Source organism: Salvelinus namaycush, chromosome 20, assembly GCF_016432855.1.
Source record: "Salvelinus namaycush isolate Seneca chromosome 20, SaNama_1.0, whole genome shotgun sequence".
NCBI classification, from domain to species: domain Eukaryota; kingdom Metazoa; phylum Chordata; class Actinopteri; order Salmoniformes; family Salmonidae; genus Salvelinus; species Salvelinus namaycush.
Genome location: NC_052326.1, coordinates 51,568,588 through 51,584,870, shown reverse-complemented (window position 1 = coordinate 51,584,870; position 16,283 = coordinate 51,568,588). Strand labels below are relative to the sequence as shown.

General features: G+C 41.4%; 1 protein-coding gene across 1 annotated transcript in view; it reads right to left on the bottom strand.

Moving 5' to 3' along the window:
• Nucleotides 1-5,237: 5,237 nt before the first annotated feature.
• The window catches only part of slc6a6b (solute carrier family 6 member 6b), a 37,107-nt gene continuing 26,061 nt past the window's right edge, over nucleotides 5,238-16,283 (bottom strand). The window contains exons 11-14 of the mRNA XM_039016538.1: nucleotides 13,843-13,945; nucleotides 13,344-13,444; nucleotides 10,882-11,052; nucleotides 5,238-8,388 (exon numbers count right to left, since the gene is read on the bottom strand). Of these exons, the coding sequence (XP_038872466.1) occupies nucleotides 8,230-8,388; nucleotides 10,882-11,052; nucleotides 13,344-13,444; nucleotides 13,843-13,945 (534 nt within the window). The 3' untranslated portion in view covers nucleotides 5,238-8,229. The remainder of the gene's footprint in view (nucleotides 8,389-10,881; nucleotides 11,053-13,343; nucleotides 13,445-13,842; nucleotides 13,946-16,283) is intronic.

Sequence of the window (16,283 nt, the reverse complement as noted above, 5' to 3'; positions counted from 1 at the left end):
GTCCTAACCTGCTGTCCTAGCCTGCTGTCCTAGCCTGCAGTCCTAACCTGCTGTCCTAGTCTGCTGTCCTAGCCTGCTGTCCTAGCCTTCTGTCCTAACCTTCTGTCCTAACCTTCTGTCCTAGCCTTCTGTCCTAACCTGCTGTCCTAGCCTGCTGTCCTAGCCTGCTGTCCTAGCCTTCTGTCCTAGCCTTCTGTCTAGCCTGCTGTCCTAGCCTTCTGTCCTAGCCTTCTGTCCTAGCCTTCTGTCCTAGCCTGCTGGCCTAGCCTTCTGTCTAGCCTTCTGTCCTAGCCTGCTGTCCTAGCCTGCTGTCCTAGCCTTCTGTCTAGCCTTCTGTCCTAGCCTGCTGTCCTAGCCTGCTGTCCTAGCCTTCTGGCCGGCCTGCGTGATGCAAACTGCAGGGTCCTAGTCCTTAGTCCAAAAGGTAGCAAAATGCTTTTCAACACACAAATTGTTTCTTATTGGACAAGTAAAGGTAGTCCCTCCCTTTTTCAGTCTGTTTTCTAACATTTGGTGCCTAATGAACAGCTCTCTGCCTGGCATGCTAGCTGGTCTTAAACGGTGCACACAGCAGTTCTGTGTCTTCGGCAGAAGCAGGTCTGGACAGAGCAGAGTAGATCAGAATTAAACTGTCACACACTTCCTGTTTTTCACCCAGTCATAGGAAAGCAACCAGCCAACCCAGTCACATGAGCTAGAGACCACATTTTGAGGGGAGGGGAAGGGAGAGAGAGAGCGAGAGAGAGAGAGAGAGAGAGAGAGAGAGAGAGAGAGAGAGAGAGAGAGAGAGAGAGAGAGAGAGAGAGAGAGAGAGAGAGGAAGTTAGAACATCTGAGTTGTATTAAGACAAGATCACAAATGCCAAATCTTTCCAAGAAGATATTCTCTGCCATAAAAAGCTATATCTGGAGAATTCTGTCAGACACAGAATGGAAAACTTAACTTAACCTTACTTAAAGAAATAACTTGCAGTTATTTTAAGGATGGACTGTCTTCCCCAGGGCTAACAGTTCTCGCCAGCCAGGGATCAGTGCTTGTGTTCACACAGAGTAGGAGTGTTGATATAGGATCAGTTTCACATTCTAGGTTCTAATAAATAAGATTATGGACAGAGGGGACCTGGTCCTTGATCAACACTCCTGCTCCGAGACTCATGGTGAATACGAGCCCAGATCAGTGTGTGACATCTTTTATCAAGAGGCTTCATCTGCCCATATTCTTGTTTTCACTGATCTACTGCTGCCTCTCTGCCCCTAACCTCCTCTGTCTGCAGAAAAACAACTTCCAAGTCTGCAGCAACTGTAAAGCTACACGTAGTGAAATAGAGTGTCAGGGGCTGTTGCCTGGTGGAAGGGACGTAAGGGTGTACTTGGAAGTTGTCGTTGTTGTTGTTTGTCCCTATGTATTGTTGATTTAGTAACAGCAACAAAATGGGAACCATGCACCTCTGTTGTAATGCAGTTTGCTTTTAGTATTCTGATGTTTATATTTACCATGTTATGTGTTACTGTGTAAGTGTCCTTGGGTATCTGGAAAGGTGCAAATAAAAGGTATTATTGTTATTATTACAATACATATCCACTAGCAGCCAAAATAAACAGCGTTCATCGATCCCACTCCCCCATAGTCTGCTAAAGAAATATCACCTGTATTTAACATACTGAGGCAAAAAAAGGTGTATTATGGCAAATGGAATCTCATATGAGTGTTTGAGAGTGGGTTTTTATGTGTCAGTAAAGCTGGTCGTTCATGGTGTACATGGTGTAAAGGAGTTCATGGTGTACATGGTGTAAAGGAGTTTGATCAACTTTTGTCTCCGTGTGTTAAGACATTTGTTTCAATGTGTAAGATCATCAGGCTTCTCTTATATGAAATACTAATTTAAACCGGGTAGTTTGGGTCCTGGGTGCTGATTGGCTGAAACAGAATTCAAGCCAATTGTATAGTGCATTCGGAAAGTATTCAGACCACTTGACTTTCTCCACATTTAGTTACGTTACAGCCTTACTTTAAAATTGATTGAATTGTTTTTTTCCCTCATCAATCTACACACAATACCCCATAATGACAAAGCAAAAACAAATGTATAAATAAATAAAACCTGAAATATAACATTTACATAAGTATTCAGACCCTTTACTCAGTACTTTGTTGAAGCACCTTTTGGCAGCGATTACAGCCTTGAGTCTTTTTTTGTATGACGCTACAAGCTTGGCACACCTGTATTTGGGGAGTTTCTCCCATTCTTCTCTGCAGATCCTCTCAAGCTCTGTCCGGTTGGATGGGGAGTGTCGCTGCACAGCTATTTTCAGGTCTCTCCAGAGATGTTTGATCAGGTTCAAGTCCGGGCTTTGGCTGGGCCACTCAAGGACATAAAGAGACTTCTCCCGAAGCCACTGCTGTGTTGTCTTGGCTTTGTGCTTAGGGTCGTTGTCCTGATGGAAGGTGAACCTTCGCCCCAGTCTGAGGACCTGAGCGCTCTGGAGCAGGCTTTCATCAAGGACCTCTCTGTACTTTGCTCCATTCATCTTTCCCTCGATCCTGACTAGTCTTCCAGTCCCTGCCACTGAAAAACATCCTACCAGCATGATGCTGCCACCACCATGCTTCACCGGAGGGATGGTGCCAGGTTTCCTCCAGATATGATGCTTGGCATTCAGGCCAAAGAGTTCAATCTTGGTTTCATCAGACCCGTAAGTATCTTGTTTCTTTTGGCAAACTCCAAGTGGGCTGCCATGGGCCTTTTACTGAAAAGTGGCTTCTGTCTGGCCACTCTACTATAAAGGCCTGATTGGTGGAGTGCTACAGAGATGGTTGTCCTTTGTGAAGGTTCTCTCATCTCCACAGAGCTCCTTCAACCTCATGGCTTGGTTTTTTTCTCTGACATGCACTGTCAACTGTGGGACCTTATATAGAGAGGTATGTGGCTTTCCAAATCATGTCCAGTCAATTGAATTTACCACAGGTGGACTCCAATCAAGTTGTCCAGACATCTCAAGGATGATCAATGGAAACAGGATGAACCTGAGCTCAATTTCGAGTCTCATAGCAAAGGGTTTGCATACTTCTGTAAAGAAGGTATTTCTGTTTTTTTTTTATATATACTGTATATACAGTATATATCAAATAAATGATTAACAATACATTTTTTTAAACATATTTTTATTTTCCCCTCACAAAGTTGTCAAATTACGAATGTCACCTATCAAAGCGAAGGACACTTACTAAAAATATGCTTTTTTTCATCACTACAAATGTAAAAACCAGTAAATAACTGCACAAAGCAATGGTATGAAGAACAGTAGTACAATAGATGTCATATATCTCCACATAAATCAGTTTGGTCTTTATAAGGTACGTGGGAGAGAGAAGCTGTTAGAAGCTATAGTCAACCCATCAAGTCCGTTGGCTGTTTACCATCAAGTCCATTGGATGTTCACCATCAAGTCCATTGGATGTTCACCATCAAGTCCATTGGATGTTCACCACAGCATAGGCAGGATCAAAGGCAGAAGATGGTGGTGCTGCTGTATTGTAATCTGATTGTTGAGGCATGGTTTCTCTAGCATGGTCCCAGATCTGTTTGTGTTTTTTGTTAACGCCTATGGAGAGTCGGAACCATAGGGCTTGACAAGACAGCACAAACATGATCTGGGACTAGGCTATGGATTTTCTCCAAGGCCTCCATGCTTATTCCAAGACAGATACAAAGCATTAGGCTTATCTTTATTTTCTAAGTGTTCAATTTCAAAAGTAATGTGGTTGGTTTGCATACCTGATGTGTTTATGAATTATGATAATGGACTAAGGTGGCATTAAAGTAATGGGAAGATGTATTTTTCTTGGTTTCATCTTCTCAGTCATTCTGAAATACCATTTAGTATTTCAGCAAATACACTATTGTGTAACAAATATGTAACATTTATCCAAATTAAGATTTAGTTTGTAACCATGATTTTGTTTCATGGTTGGAAAATAACTCGCTAATCACTTCTGTCATCCCAATTTTACCATACCCTCTGCTCTAGTATGACAGTTATGGCCTACCAAATTGTATGTATCTTTATATAAAATGTGGGAGAGGTCCATTTTAAACTTTAAAAGCTAACAAATCTATAGGCATCCTTCATTTTCATGGTTACAGTCAATTTGATGATAAAGGTATATTTCAATGGGATTTACCTTGATTCAAAAGGCCCTTTTAAATATGCATAAACCCTCTTGTGACACTACATCATAATGTTGAATGTGTACTTCTAACTATATGTCTTAAGTCATACAGTAGCCTATGTGCAGAATTGAAATAGTCTGCCTTGGAACCAACATTGTTGTGGGGTCATAGGGGACAAGAGGCTAAACTGCCCTGGATAAGCCTGTGATATAGCTGCTTTAGCCCCCTAGTGTGGGGGTTTGGGAGGGAGCACTGGGTTCATACTCCCAGCAATGGGTCTTCCTCACCTCTCCACCATGAGAGCTGTTGTGTGGTGGGATTTATTTTTCAAAATGGCTGCCATGGCTACACATTGGTGGTGGATGAGGTGAGCTTCCCCCTTACTATGTAAAGCGCTCTGTAAATCCAATCAATTATTATTATTGGGGTCATGAATGTCGAGTGACTAAAGTGCAAGATCCCTGCTTTATTCTGTGGTCTATAGACTCACTAAAGGACACTACACATGAGAAAAGCAAAAAGCTTTTTTCCAAAAATGTTTTTTTTTTTATTAAGAAATAAAAAGGTTTAATGTTTTTCTCAGTAAAACCCTGTTTTAAACACACATTTTTGCTTTACAGGTTATTTAGCGCCATAGAAATAAAAAATAAAATCTTTCAAATTGTATTTGAAAAATGTTTCTTCTTCATGGATTAAAAACATTTCCCCTTGTACATTCTTAAAAAGGATGGGCTGGTATGTAATGACATGTAATGTATGAGGCAGGAGAGTTAAATAACTTTAACATTATGTTTTCTATCTGTAGGGATCAGTAGCCTGTCTGATTATAGACAGCTAATCTCAATGGAAAAGGAGCATACGATCCAAATGGCACCCTATTCCCTATATAGTGCACTACTTTTGACCAGAGACCTATGTCAAAAGTTGTTCACTATGTAGGGAATAGGGTGCCACTTAGGATACAATTAGATTTCTCCAATCTCCAGCGATGGGACTGGGTGTCAATATCTTCACTGTAATAATGTATTCTCATTTGGTTTTTCAGTAAGCTTCTTTGATACAACACCTGTAAGGTACCTAGCTCACTAACCACTAGCATTTTTTTTTTTTTACAGGTATCTAGCTTGCTAACTACTAGCGGTATGTTACAGGTATCTAGCTAGCTAACTACTAGCGGTTTGTTACAGGTACCTAGCTAGCTAACTACTAGCGGTTTGTTACGGGTACCTAGCTAGAAAACTACTAGCGGTTTGTTAGAGGTACCTAGCTAGCTAACTACTAGCGGTTGTTACAGGTACCTAGCTAGCTAACTACTAGCGGTTTGTTACAGGTACCTAGCTAGAAAACTACTAGCGGTTTGTTACAGGTACCTAGCTAGCTAACTACAAGCGGTTTGTTACAGGTACCTAGCTAGAAAACTACTAGTGGTTTGTTACAGGTACCTAGCTAGCTAACTACTAGCGGTTTGTTACAGGTACCTAGCTAGAAAACTACTAGCGGTTTGTTACAGGTACCTAGCTAGAAAACTACTAGCGATTTGTTACAGGTACCTAGCTAGAAAACTACTAGCGATTTGTTACAGGTACCTAGCTAGAAAACTACTAGTGGTTTGTTACAGGTACCTAGCTAGCTAACAACTAGCGGTTTGTTTCTGTGCGACATAATACATCTTCTGTACAAACAAACAGCACTACGGTAGATAGACAGGCCTATGTTTGGCGGCAGCATCATTTCAGAATGTCACAGGCCAATTCAGACTACCAAATCAGATTTGAGATAGTCATTATAAAATGGCAGGATAACTTTTCATTGCAAATTCAGATATTTTAAAATGTGTAATATTTTTGATAAAGATGAATCAAATTCTGTGTGTTATGACAGAAAGTGATACTACTGCATTGAACGTTGTTTCTTTGTTGATATTATGGCATAAGATTTTGTGGTAGGTTTTCATTGGCCCCTGAAATTGTCGTAATTTTGTCTCTCGCATTGTTTAAGCAAGTTTCTTTTTTTAAATTTCTCTCTACAAAGTTAAAAGTACCACCTATTTGAAAAACAGAGTGAAAAAATACTTATCTTTCTACGAAGTATTGCACATTACAAATTGCAGTTTTGTTGATTAACAGTAAGTTGTTAAATGACGATTCATCCTCAGGAAGTATTAGTAGCTGGAGACGGGGTGGTCATTTTACATTTTGAATACAAAAAGGCAAAAACGTGATTGGAAAACAATCAAAGTACAATAAACTAAACGTTCTGATTTTATACCCCCAGAAAAAAGAAAAAAAAGATTATTTTTATTTTTATGTAATAGAATCAATAGAATTAAGCAAAGCTTCAGTTTTCACTACATGGGGTTTCACATTTCGACATTCCATTCTAAGAAGAAATATCTTTGCATTGTGAATCATAGCGCTTCAAACCCCAACAGGCTTTTTGTTTGAATTGTTTCTGCCTCTTTGAAAAGCTGTAATAATATAATATTTAAAACTAAACTAAGATATGACGACCGATGGATAGGGAGTGTGAAAAGGCTGGAGGAAGTAGATAGTAGAAGTCAGTATATCAATCAATTACCATATGTATTATCATTACATCAGAATGTACACTGACCTAGCCGGCAGAAATCCAATAGAAATATCTGATTGAGAAGCAGTCTGCTTGTATTTTGAATGGTTCCTTGATCAATATTTACGATTTATGATCAATATTTACTGTATGGGGAGTTTACATGAATGCGTAAAGTTATTATTGCAGGTCCTTTAGGCTCCTGTCAATTCATTAGAGACACAGACTAAAGAGATGCTATATGCATTATATAGTGTGATGTTGTGCTTCTTATGTACTTGCCACTATGTCATGTCCTCTATCTATGGCCAGCGATACAACAACAGACTAAAGAGACGCTATATGCATTATATAGTGTGATGTTGTGCTTCTTATGTACTTGCCACTATGGCATGTCCTCTATCTATGGCCAGCAATACAACAACAGACTTAAACACTAAGAATAAAGGAAAAAACTCACTTCATTACTTTAGTGCAAATAATGAATCACAGACTTGAAACACGTATGATGTAGCTACTGTATGCACTGGGATGGATGGCATGTAGCAGTAGTGTCCTTCACCAGCATAGTATAGTCTAGTTTAAAATGGAGTTGGGCTGACTGTATGTATGTACACTAGACACTGTACAAGGAGGACAGGTTTGTACCTCCACAGTCAGAGCCAGGTACAGTTGCCGGCACTAAAAAGCTAGGTTGTGTTATTTATACAGACAGAACAATTGCTGCAAGGCGCTCAAGTACCTTCTAGCAAATAGTTGTGTCAAAAACCAGTATTGCAGACCGGTGCAGGATTTTGAAACTCTAACTTTTTAGCAACTGTAGATGAGATGCTCTGGACCCTGAACGCAGCCTAGTAGTGGAGCTACGTTCAGGTTCAGTTGTAATTTTACAACAAACATCGACGACAAACACACTCGACTAATCTCACTGTATACAAGGGGCACCACCTCCACGATATTATCGTACTATAGACATTAGTTAAGCTGAGAAGAGAGAGGGGCTAGGTTGATCTAGATACAAACATGACGTAGTCAAATGTTACTGCTCAAAACATGACACACATTTAGTTCTTACGGTTTTATACAACCCTTTCTTTTGTATTATGTATTTTCTTCTCTTAAAAAAAAAAAAAAAGATTCCTAAAATAGAGACGACCGCTTATAGTTCTACAGGAAAGAAGAAGTAAAATGGACCATGTACTGATTCTGCTTGCTCCAAGTGGCTTGGAAATCTAAATTTCCTTCTAACTACATTAATCGTAATAACAGTAATATTAATAACAATAGTTTAATAAAAAATATTAAAAACATAGACAGGAAACCAATAATGTAACTTCCTCTGTAGAAAACAAAACAAAAAGAAAACTCCTAGTGCAGATACATAGCAATGTAAACCTGGTCCTATAACTAGTTTAGTGATAATATAGTATAATAACATAGAAAGCGGGTCATTTTTTTTTTTTTCAATTCGTTCCTCTCACAGAGAGCGCTCACATCATAGTTTCTACAATAGTGTGGGTGGGCTTGATCAGGCCGTTGTTCCCGTTAGGGTCCAGGGGGTAGGCCAGCTCGGCAGACATGCCCTTGGGACGGTGGTCGACTGGACGGGAGCTTGCACCTCCCAGCGGAGCTGCCACAGCCTTGATCCTCTGGGTGGAGACAAAGAGAAGAGCTCTGTTTAATTCCACTAAATACCAATATACTGTACAAGTATGAGTATTTGACAGCAAGTGTACCTGTTACAGATGGATCAACTTGAAAAATGACCTCTAGACTCACCGACTTCTACTGGCTTAACTTTTCTCAATAGGGGGGCGCCATTTCGACTTTGTAAAAAAACGTTCCCAAATTAAACTGCCTCGTACTCAATTCTTGCTCGTACAATATGCATATTATTATTACTATTGGATAGAAAACACTCCCTAGTTTCTAAAACCGTTTGAATTATATCTGTGAGTAAAACAGAACTCATTTTGCAGCAAACTTCCTATCAGGAAGTGAGAAATCTGAAATCGGGCACTCTGTTCCAGGGTCAGTTTATTAATTTGCATGTAATCTATGGGTCGACATGCACTGCATACGCCTTCCCCTAGATGTCAGTAAGCAGTGAGAATTAGAATGGGGTGTCTAGGTAGATCTGAGGCCGTACAAAAGCTCTTGGAACCGGGTGTGTAGTCTTTTCAACGTTCGTCATGGCGCAATACAGACCTCAGGATTGCATTCGGAAAAGCTCCCGTTATAGGCGTTAGATATATCCGGCTCTGATTTTATTCGATATAGGTGTTAAAAACATCATAATGTAGTTATTTTAAACCGAGTTATATCAGTTTATATCAGTATATTGCGATTTTCTGTATTTTATTTGTGCTGCGTTATGGTGAGTTGGACACGTCTTCGCCACATGGCTAATGTTTGCTGCTAATTCCAAAGTTGAAGACGACAATCTACAACCGAGCAACGATTATTCTGGACAAGGACAACTTGCACAAGATTCTGATGGAAGCTCATCAAATAGTAAGAACTATTTATGATGTTAATTCGTATTTCTGTTGAAAAATGTTAAACTATTATTCTGCCATTAATTTCGGTGCGGTCTCGCTTTAACGCACGCTGTATGTCGTAGTAACGTTAATTTTAAAAATCTAACACAGCGGTTGCATTAAGAACTAATGTATCTTTCATTTGCTGTCCAACCTGTATTTTTTAGTCAAGTTTATGATTAGTTATTGATTAGATTAGGTGCCTCTCCCAAGATTTCTCCCGACATTTTGGCTCCTATTCATATTGTATAACCACGATTTGTGCCGCTAAATATGCACATTTTCGAACAAACCATATATGTATTGTGTAATTTGATGTTATAGGACTGTCATCTGAAGAAGTTTGAGAAGGTTAGTGAAAAAATTAATATCTTTTGCTGGTTTATTCGTTATCGCTACTGTTGGCTTGAATCAATGCTGTTGTGTGATTGGCTATTGTAGTAAGCTAATATAATGCTATATTGTGTTTTCGCTGTAAAACACTTAAAAAATCTGAAATATTGGCTGGATTCACAAGATGTTTGTCTTGAATTTGCTGTACACTGTGTATTTTTCATAAATGTTTTATGATGAGTATTTAGGTATTTCATGTTGGTTTCTGTAGTTATTCTAGCTGCTTTGGTGAGAGTTGTGATGGTGGCTGCAATGTAAAACTATGATTTATACCTGAAATATGCACATTTTTCTAACAAAACATATGCTATACAATAAATATGTTATAGGACTGTCATCTGATGAAGTTGTTTCTTGGTTAGTGACTATTTATATCTTTATTTGGTCGAATTTGTGATAGCTACCTATGCAGTAAAAAAATTGTGAAAAAAAAAAGTTGTGTCTTTTGCTATCGTGGTTAGCTAATAGAAATACATATTGTGTTTTCCCTGTAAAACATTTAAAAAATCAGAAATGATGGCTGGATTCACAAGATGTGTATCTTTCATCTGGTGTCTTGGACTTGTGATTTCATGATATTTAGATGCTAGTATTTACTTGTGGCGCTATGCTAGGCTATGCTAGTCAGCTTTTTTACTGATGAGGGTGCTCCCGGATCCGGGATTGTGTGCAAGTAGAAGTTAATCACAACTTTGTTGGGAGGTCCAGTATATCAGTCAGAGGTCAGAGGTCAAGATGAAGCTTCTGAACTACATGAAGTCCCTTGGGGTAGGAGCTAGGGTGTAGGGTCTAGAACCTAGGGGTAGGAGCTAGGGCTTAGGGTGTAGGGTCTAGAACCTAGGGGTAGGAGCTAGGGCTTAGGGTGTAGGGTCTAGAACATAGGGGTAGGGGCTAGGGCTTAGGGTGTAGGGTCTAGAACCTAGGGGTAGGGTCTAGGGCTTAGGGGCTAGGGCTTAGGGTGTAGGGTCTAGAACCTAGGGGTAGGGCTTGGGGTCTAGAACCTAGGGGTAGGAGCTAGGGCTTAGGGTGTAGGGTCTAGAACCTAGGGGTAGGGGCTAGGGCTTAGGATGTAGTGTCTAGAAACGAGGGGCTTGGGGGCTAGGGCTTAGGGTGTAGGGTCTAGAACCTAGGGGGAGGGGCTAGGGCTTAGGGTGTACAGTCTAGAACCAAGGGGCTTGGGGGCTAGGGTTATAAGAGTTGTGTACTAACCTCTATGAGTGGTCCATCGGACTGGATGATCTTGATAACCACCACCATAGGAATACAGATCATAGAAGCCAGGGCCAGAGTCCAGCCCACACCGATGGACCAGTCGGGGTACTCGTAAACCTTGTTGTAAGTCAACGGTTTGTATTTGACCAAGGAAAAGACAAAGCAACCCTGGAGGCAGAGAGAAAACACCAATGGAGGGTAAATGTATTAATGCTAACTCACATTCTTCAATGTCTGACAATGAGGAAACGTTTTGGCGTTCTTGTACATTTGCAGTGCCAACTTGCACTAGCTAACTATCGGTTTCAAAACAAGGGATCTACCTGAAAACTTCCTTGTTCTCAGTAATACAATACTTGATGCTTGAATTTTTCTTTTTTAAATGATGCAAACCGAGTCTTTCAATTCATTCAGACAAACACCTATTGTTTCATGAACATTTTGGAAAACAAATTCAAATGAAAACAATTATTGACGTAATCGATAATAGCGTTACAGCCATATACGATTATGGCGTCTAAAATTATAATAATATCAGTGCTGGTAGTAATTGACATCCACATAGTCTCCTCAAATTCTCCTTAGTCCCTCTCATTCTCCTTGAGATCTCCTTAATCTCTCCTTAGTCCGTCTCAAGAGAACAAATAGCACTATGTTTCCTGGCTGTTAAAACACAGGAGATTCAACAAGATTAAACAGGATTAGCCTCCGGATGGAGCAAAGCACCACATTTCCCAAATGCCTCAACAGTTTTAATCCAGCAAGCACACACAGCATGGGACGCCGGGCCAACGGTTACCCTTTAACTACCAGGGAGGCAGGGCCAACGGTTACCCTTTAACCACCAGGGAGGCAGGGCCAACGGTTACCCTTTAACCTCCAGGGAGGCAGGGCCAACGGTTACCCTTTAACCTCCAGGGAGGCAGGGCCAACGGTTACCCTTTAACATCCAGGGAGGCAGGGCCAACGGTTACCCTTTAACCTCCATGGACAGAGGGCCAACGGTTACCCTTTAACCTCCAGGGATGCCGGGCCAACGGTTAACCTTTAACCTCCAGGAACACCGGGCCAACGGTTACCCTTTAACCTCCAGGAGCACTGTGCCAACGCTTAACCTTTAACCTCCAGGGATGCTGGGCCAACGGTTAACCTTTAACCTCTAGGGACTCTAGGCCAACGGTTACCCTTTAACCTCCGGGGACGCTGGGCCAACGGTTAACCTTTAACCTCCAGGGATGTAGGGCTACCTGTTACCCTTTAACCTTTAACCACCAGGGAGGCAGGGCAACCGGTTAACCTTTAACCTCCAGGGATGCAGGACCACCGGTTACCCTTTAACCACCAGGGAGGCAGGGCCACCGGTTAATCTTTAACCAGCAGGGAGGCAGGGCCACAGGTTAACCTTTAACCACCAGGGCCAAACAGGAGGGGATGTGATCTTATAGAGCCTGGCCACTTTTGTGAAGCAAACTATCATAGGACCCCTCCCCCACCTCAAAATCTAGGATCCCCCCCACCTCGAAATCTAGGACCCCCCTACCTCAAAATCTAGGACCCCCCCACCTCAAAATCTAGGACCCCCCCACCTCAAAATCTAGGATCCCCCCACCTCAAAATCTAGGACCCCCCCCCACCTCAAAATCTAGGACCCCCCCACCTCAAAATCTAGGATCCCCCCACCTCAAAATCTAGGACGCCCCCACCTCAAAATCTAGGACCCCCCCCACCTCAAAATCTAGGACCCCCCACACCTCAAAATCTAGGATCCCCCCACCTCAAAATCTAGGATCGACCCTACCTCCCAAATCTAGGACCCTACCTCCCAAATCTAGGACCCTACCTCCCAAATCTAGGACCCTACCCCTAGCTCCGATGGGAATGAATCCACTGTCTGTCTATCTATCTATCTATCTATCTATCTATCTATCTATCTATCTATCTATCTATCTATCTATCTATCTATCTATCTATCTATCTATCTATCTGTCTGTCTGTCTGTCTGTCTGTCTGTCTGTCTGTCTGTCTGTCTGTCTGTCTGTCTGTCTGTCTGTCTGTCTGTCTGTCTGTCTGTCTCTATCTCCTCTCTCTCTCTCTCTCTCTCTCTCCTCTCTTTTAGCAGGCAGATGGCCATTCCATCTTGGGTTCAGCGTTGTTGAACTTACTGAGTCAATTGTGGATTTTCACAGCAAATCCAGCGGATGGACGTACGGACACGCAAACACACATACACACACACTGCTGTTGTAGTAGTATAATGTTTGAGTGGGGGGAGGAAGGGATGACAGATGTTTATATCACTCTCTATCCTTTTCTGTAGGAGGCTGCATCCCAAATTGGCACCCTATTCCCTATGTAGTGCACTTCTTTTTGACTAGGGCCTATAGGTTACGTTATACAGAATAAAAATACAGCAAGGGTACCATTTGAGACGAAGTGAATATGAATGAACATAGACTCACCACACAAAGAAGAGGTGTGATAAAAGACCAGCTCCATTTCATCCAGGGATTTGGTCTGTAGCCAATCATGTCTTCAATCGCATCATAGAAATTATCAACGCCTGATAGGAGAGAAATTTTTTTTTTAGGATTTTGTCAGATTGATGTAAATGGGGCCCTATATTCCTTTTATAGTGCACTACTTTTAGACCAGGGCATATAGTAGGGCTGTGGTCAAAAAGACGTCCACTATAGGGACTATAGGGTACCATTTCTGATGTAAACAGTATTCTATCTCGTGTTTCTCTTTATACTGGGACACGGCCTGTCTAGGTCTAGATGTATTTTGGACGGTGTCCGGCGACATAATGCAACAATAAATGGAGACAGAACTGTAACATCTCTATACAGCTGGAGTAGTTGTGAATGTATTTCACTGACGGGGCCCGAGGACATTTAAGGACCACAGCTCCTATACACACATACACACACAGAGCATTATATTCCAGAGTAGACGTACCATAAACCCAGGCTACAGCAATACATTCAAAGAATGCAACCCACAAAAGGCACACACCGCTGGCTGCATAGTAGTCAAAGAGTTGAAACACATACATGCCACCCTGTGGGAGAGAGAAACAGGCAGGATTTAGTGCTTGGCTCATGTGTGAATGTAGGATTCAATGCATAGATTTACAACAACAAAAAAAGGGTTCCAAAAGGGTTCTTCGGCTGTCCCCATAGGAGAACCCTTCTGTGTAAAGGGTTCCACATTGAACACAAAAGGGTTCTCCTTGGAACCAAAACGGGTTCTTCAAAAGGTTTCTCCTATGTGGACAGCTGAAGAACCATTTTAGGTTCTACATAGCACCTAATTTTTCTAAGAGTGTAGTTGTGGGAGAATAACCTTTAGCATCCCAAATAGCACCCTGTTCCCTACATAGTGCAGTACTTTTTACCATAGCCCTATGGGCCCTGGTCAAAAGTATTGCACTTTATATAATAAGGAATAGGGTGCCGTTTGTGATGCAGACATGTTCCGACACGGTAGCCCAACGGAACCTTGAGCCGTCCCGAGTTCCAACTCTCAACAGAGCACTCAGTCAGAGAGGCAACATGAGATTGTGATGTCATGACTCTCAACAGAGCACTCAGTCAGAGAGGCAACATGAGATTGTGATGTCATGACTCTCAACAGAGCACTCAGTCAGAGGCAACATGAGATTGTGATGTCATGACTCTCAACAGAGCACTCAGTCAGAGAGGCAACATGAGATTGTGATGTCATGACTCTCAACAGAGCACTCAGTCAGAGAGGCAACATGAGATTGTGATGTCATGGAAAAAGAACAGGCTACTGTGGTCGAAATTACATAAAGCATTAAGTCCCTGACTCCCTGGCTGTCTAGGGGGCTTAGTGGGGTACGATTAGGGAGTAGGGACTGAGGTGGGTTTGGGCTTTCTGAGGGTCATCCCATGCTTCTTTCTATATTATGAGGCTGAGAGGCAGGGACACAGCACAGTATAGCTAGCTAGCAATATTTATTTTTATTTATTTTTTACAGCTCATGATGCCCTGGTTTGAGATGAGCTTCCCAAAAAGTGACTGACAGTTCCGTAGGGTTTCTCAGAGTGGAGATAAAAGAGAGCGAGGTGTATGTGTGAGCCAAATATTTCTCTAAATAGACCATACAGTAGGCTACTGGGAAGCTCGGGCCACACCAGCATATTTGGAGTGGTGCTATTGTGAGGTACTGGCATGAGAAGATAGGAAAATAGAAAGTGGAACTGTATGTATGGGACTCTTGTTTCTGGGGGAATTTGAGGTTTAAAAGCTCCACAAGACCATTTTCTATTCAAGGGCGGTGGGAACCACTGCTATAAAGTGAAGCTATATTGTCTACATTGCCTTCAGAAAGCATTCACTTCCCTTGACTTTTTTCCACATTCTATTGTGTTACAACATGAATTTAAAATGGATTACATTTATATATTTTTGTCACTGGCCTACACACAATACCCCATACTGTCAAAGTGGAATTATGTTCTTCAAAATGTGTACTAATTCATTAAAAATGAACAGATGAAATGTCTTGAGTCAATAAGTATTCAACCACTTTCTTATGGCAAGTCTAAATAAGTTCAGGAGTAAAACATGTGCTTAACAAGTCACATAATAAGTTGCATGGGCTCACTCTGTGTGCAAATTATTGTGTTTAACATGGTTTTTTAATGACTACCTCATCTCTGTACCCCACACATACAATTATCTGTAAGGTCCCTCAGTCGAGCAGTGAATTTCAAACACAGATTCAACCACAAAGACCAGGGAGGTTTTCCAACGCATCGCAAAGATCTACCTGTTGGTAGATTGGAAAAAATTAAAAAGCAGACTTTGAATATTCCTTTGAACATGGTGAAGTTATTAATTACACGTTGGACGGTGTATCAATACACCCAGTCACTACAAAGATACAGGCATCCTTCCTAACTCAGTTGTCGGAGAAGAAGGAAACCGCTCAGGGATTTCACCATGAGGCCAATGGTGACTTTAAAACAGTTACAGTTCATTGGCTGTGACATGAGAAAACTGAGGATGGATCAACAACATTGTAGTTACTCCACAATACTAAATTAATTGATCTTGTTTGCAATAAGGCACTAAAGTAATACTGCAAAATATGTGGCAAAGAAATTAACTTTATGTTTGGGGTAAATCCAACACAACACATCACTGAGTGCCATTCTTCATATTTTCAAGCATAGTGGTGGCTGCATCATGTTATGGGTATGATTATAATCATTAAGGACTGGGGAGGGATGGTACCAGGTTTCCTCTAGAAGTGACGCTTGGCATTCAGGCCAAAGAGTTCAATCTTGGTTTCATCAGACAGAGTCTTTAGGTGCCTTTTGTCAAACTCTAAGCAGGCTGTCGTGTGCCTTTTACTGAGGAATGACTTC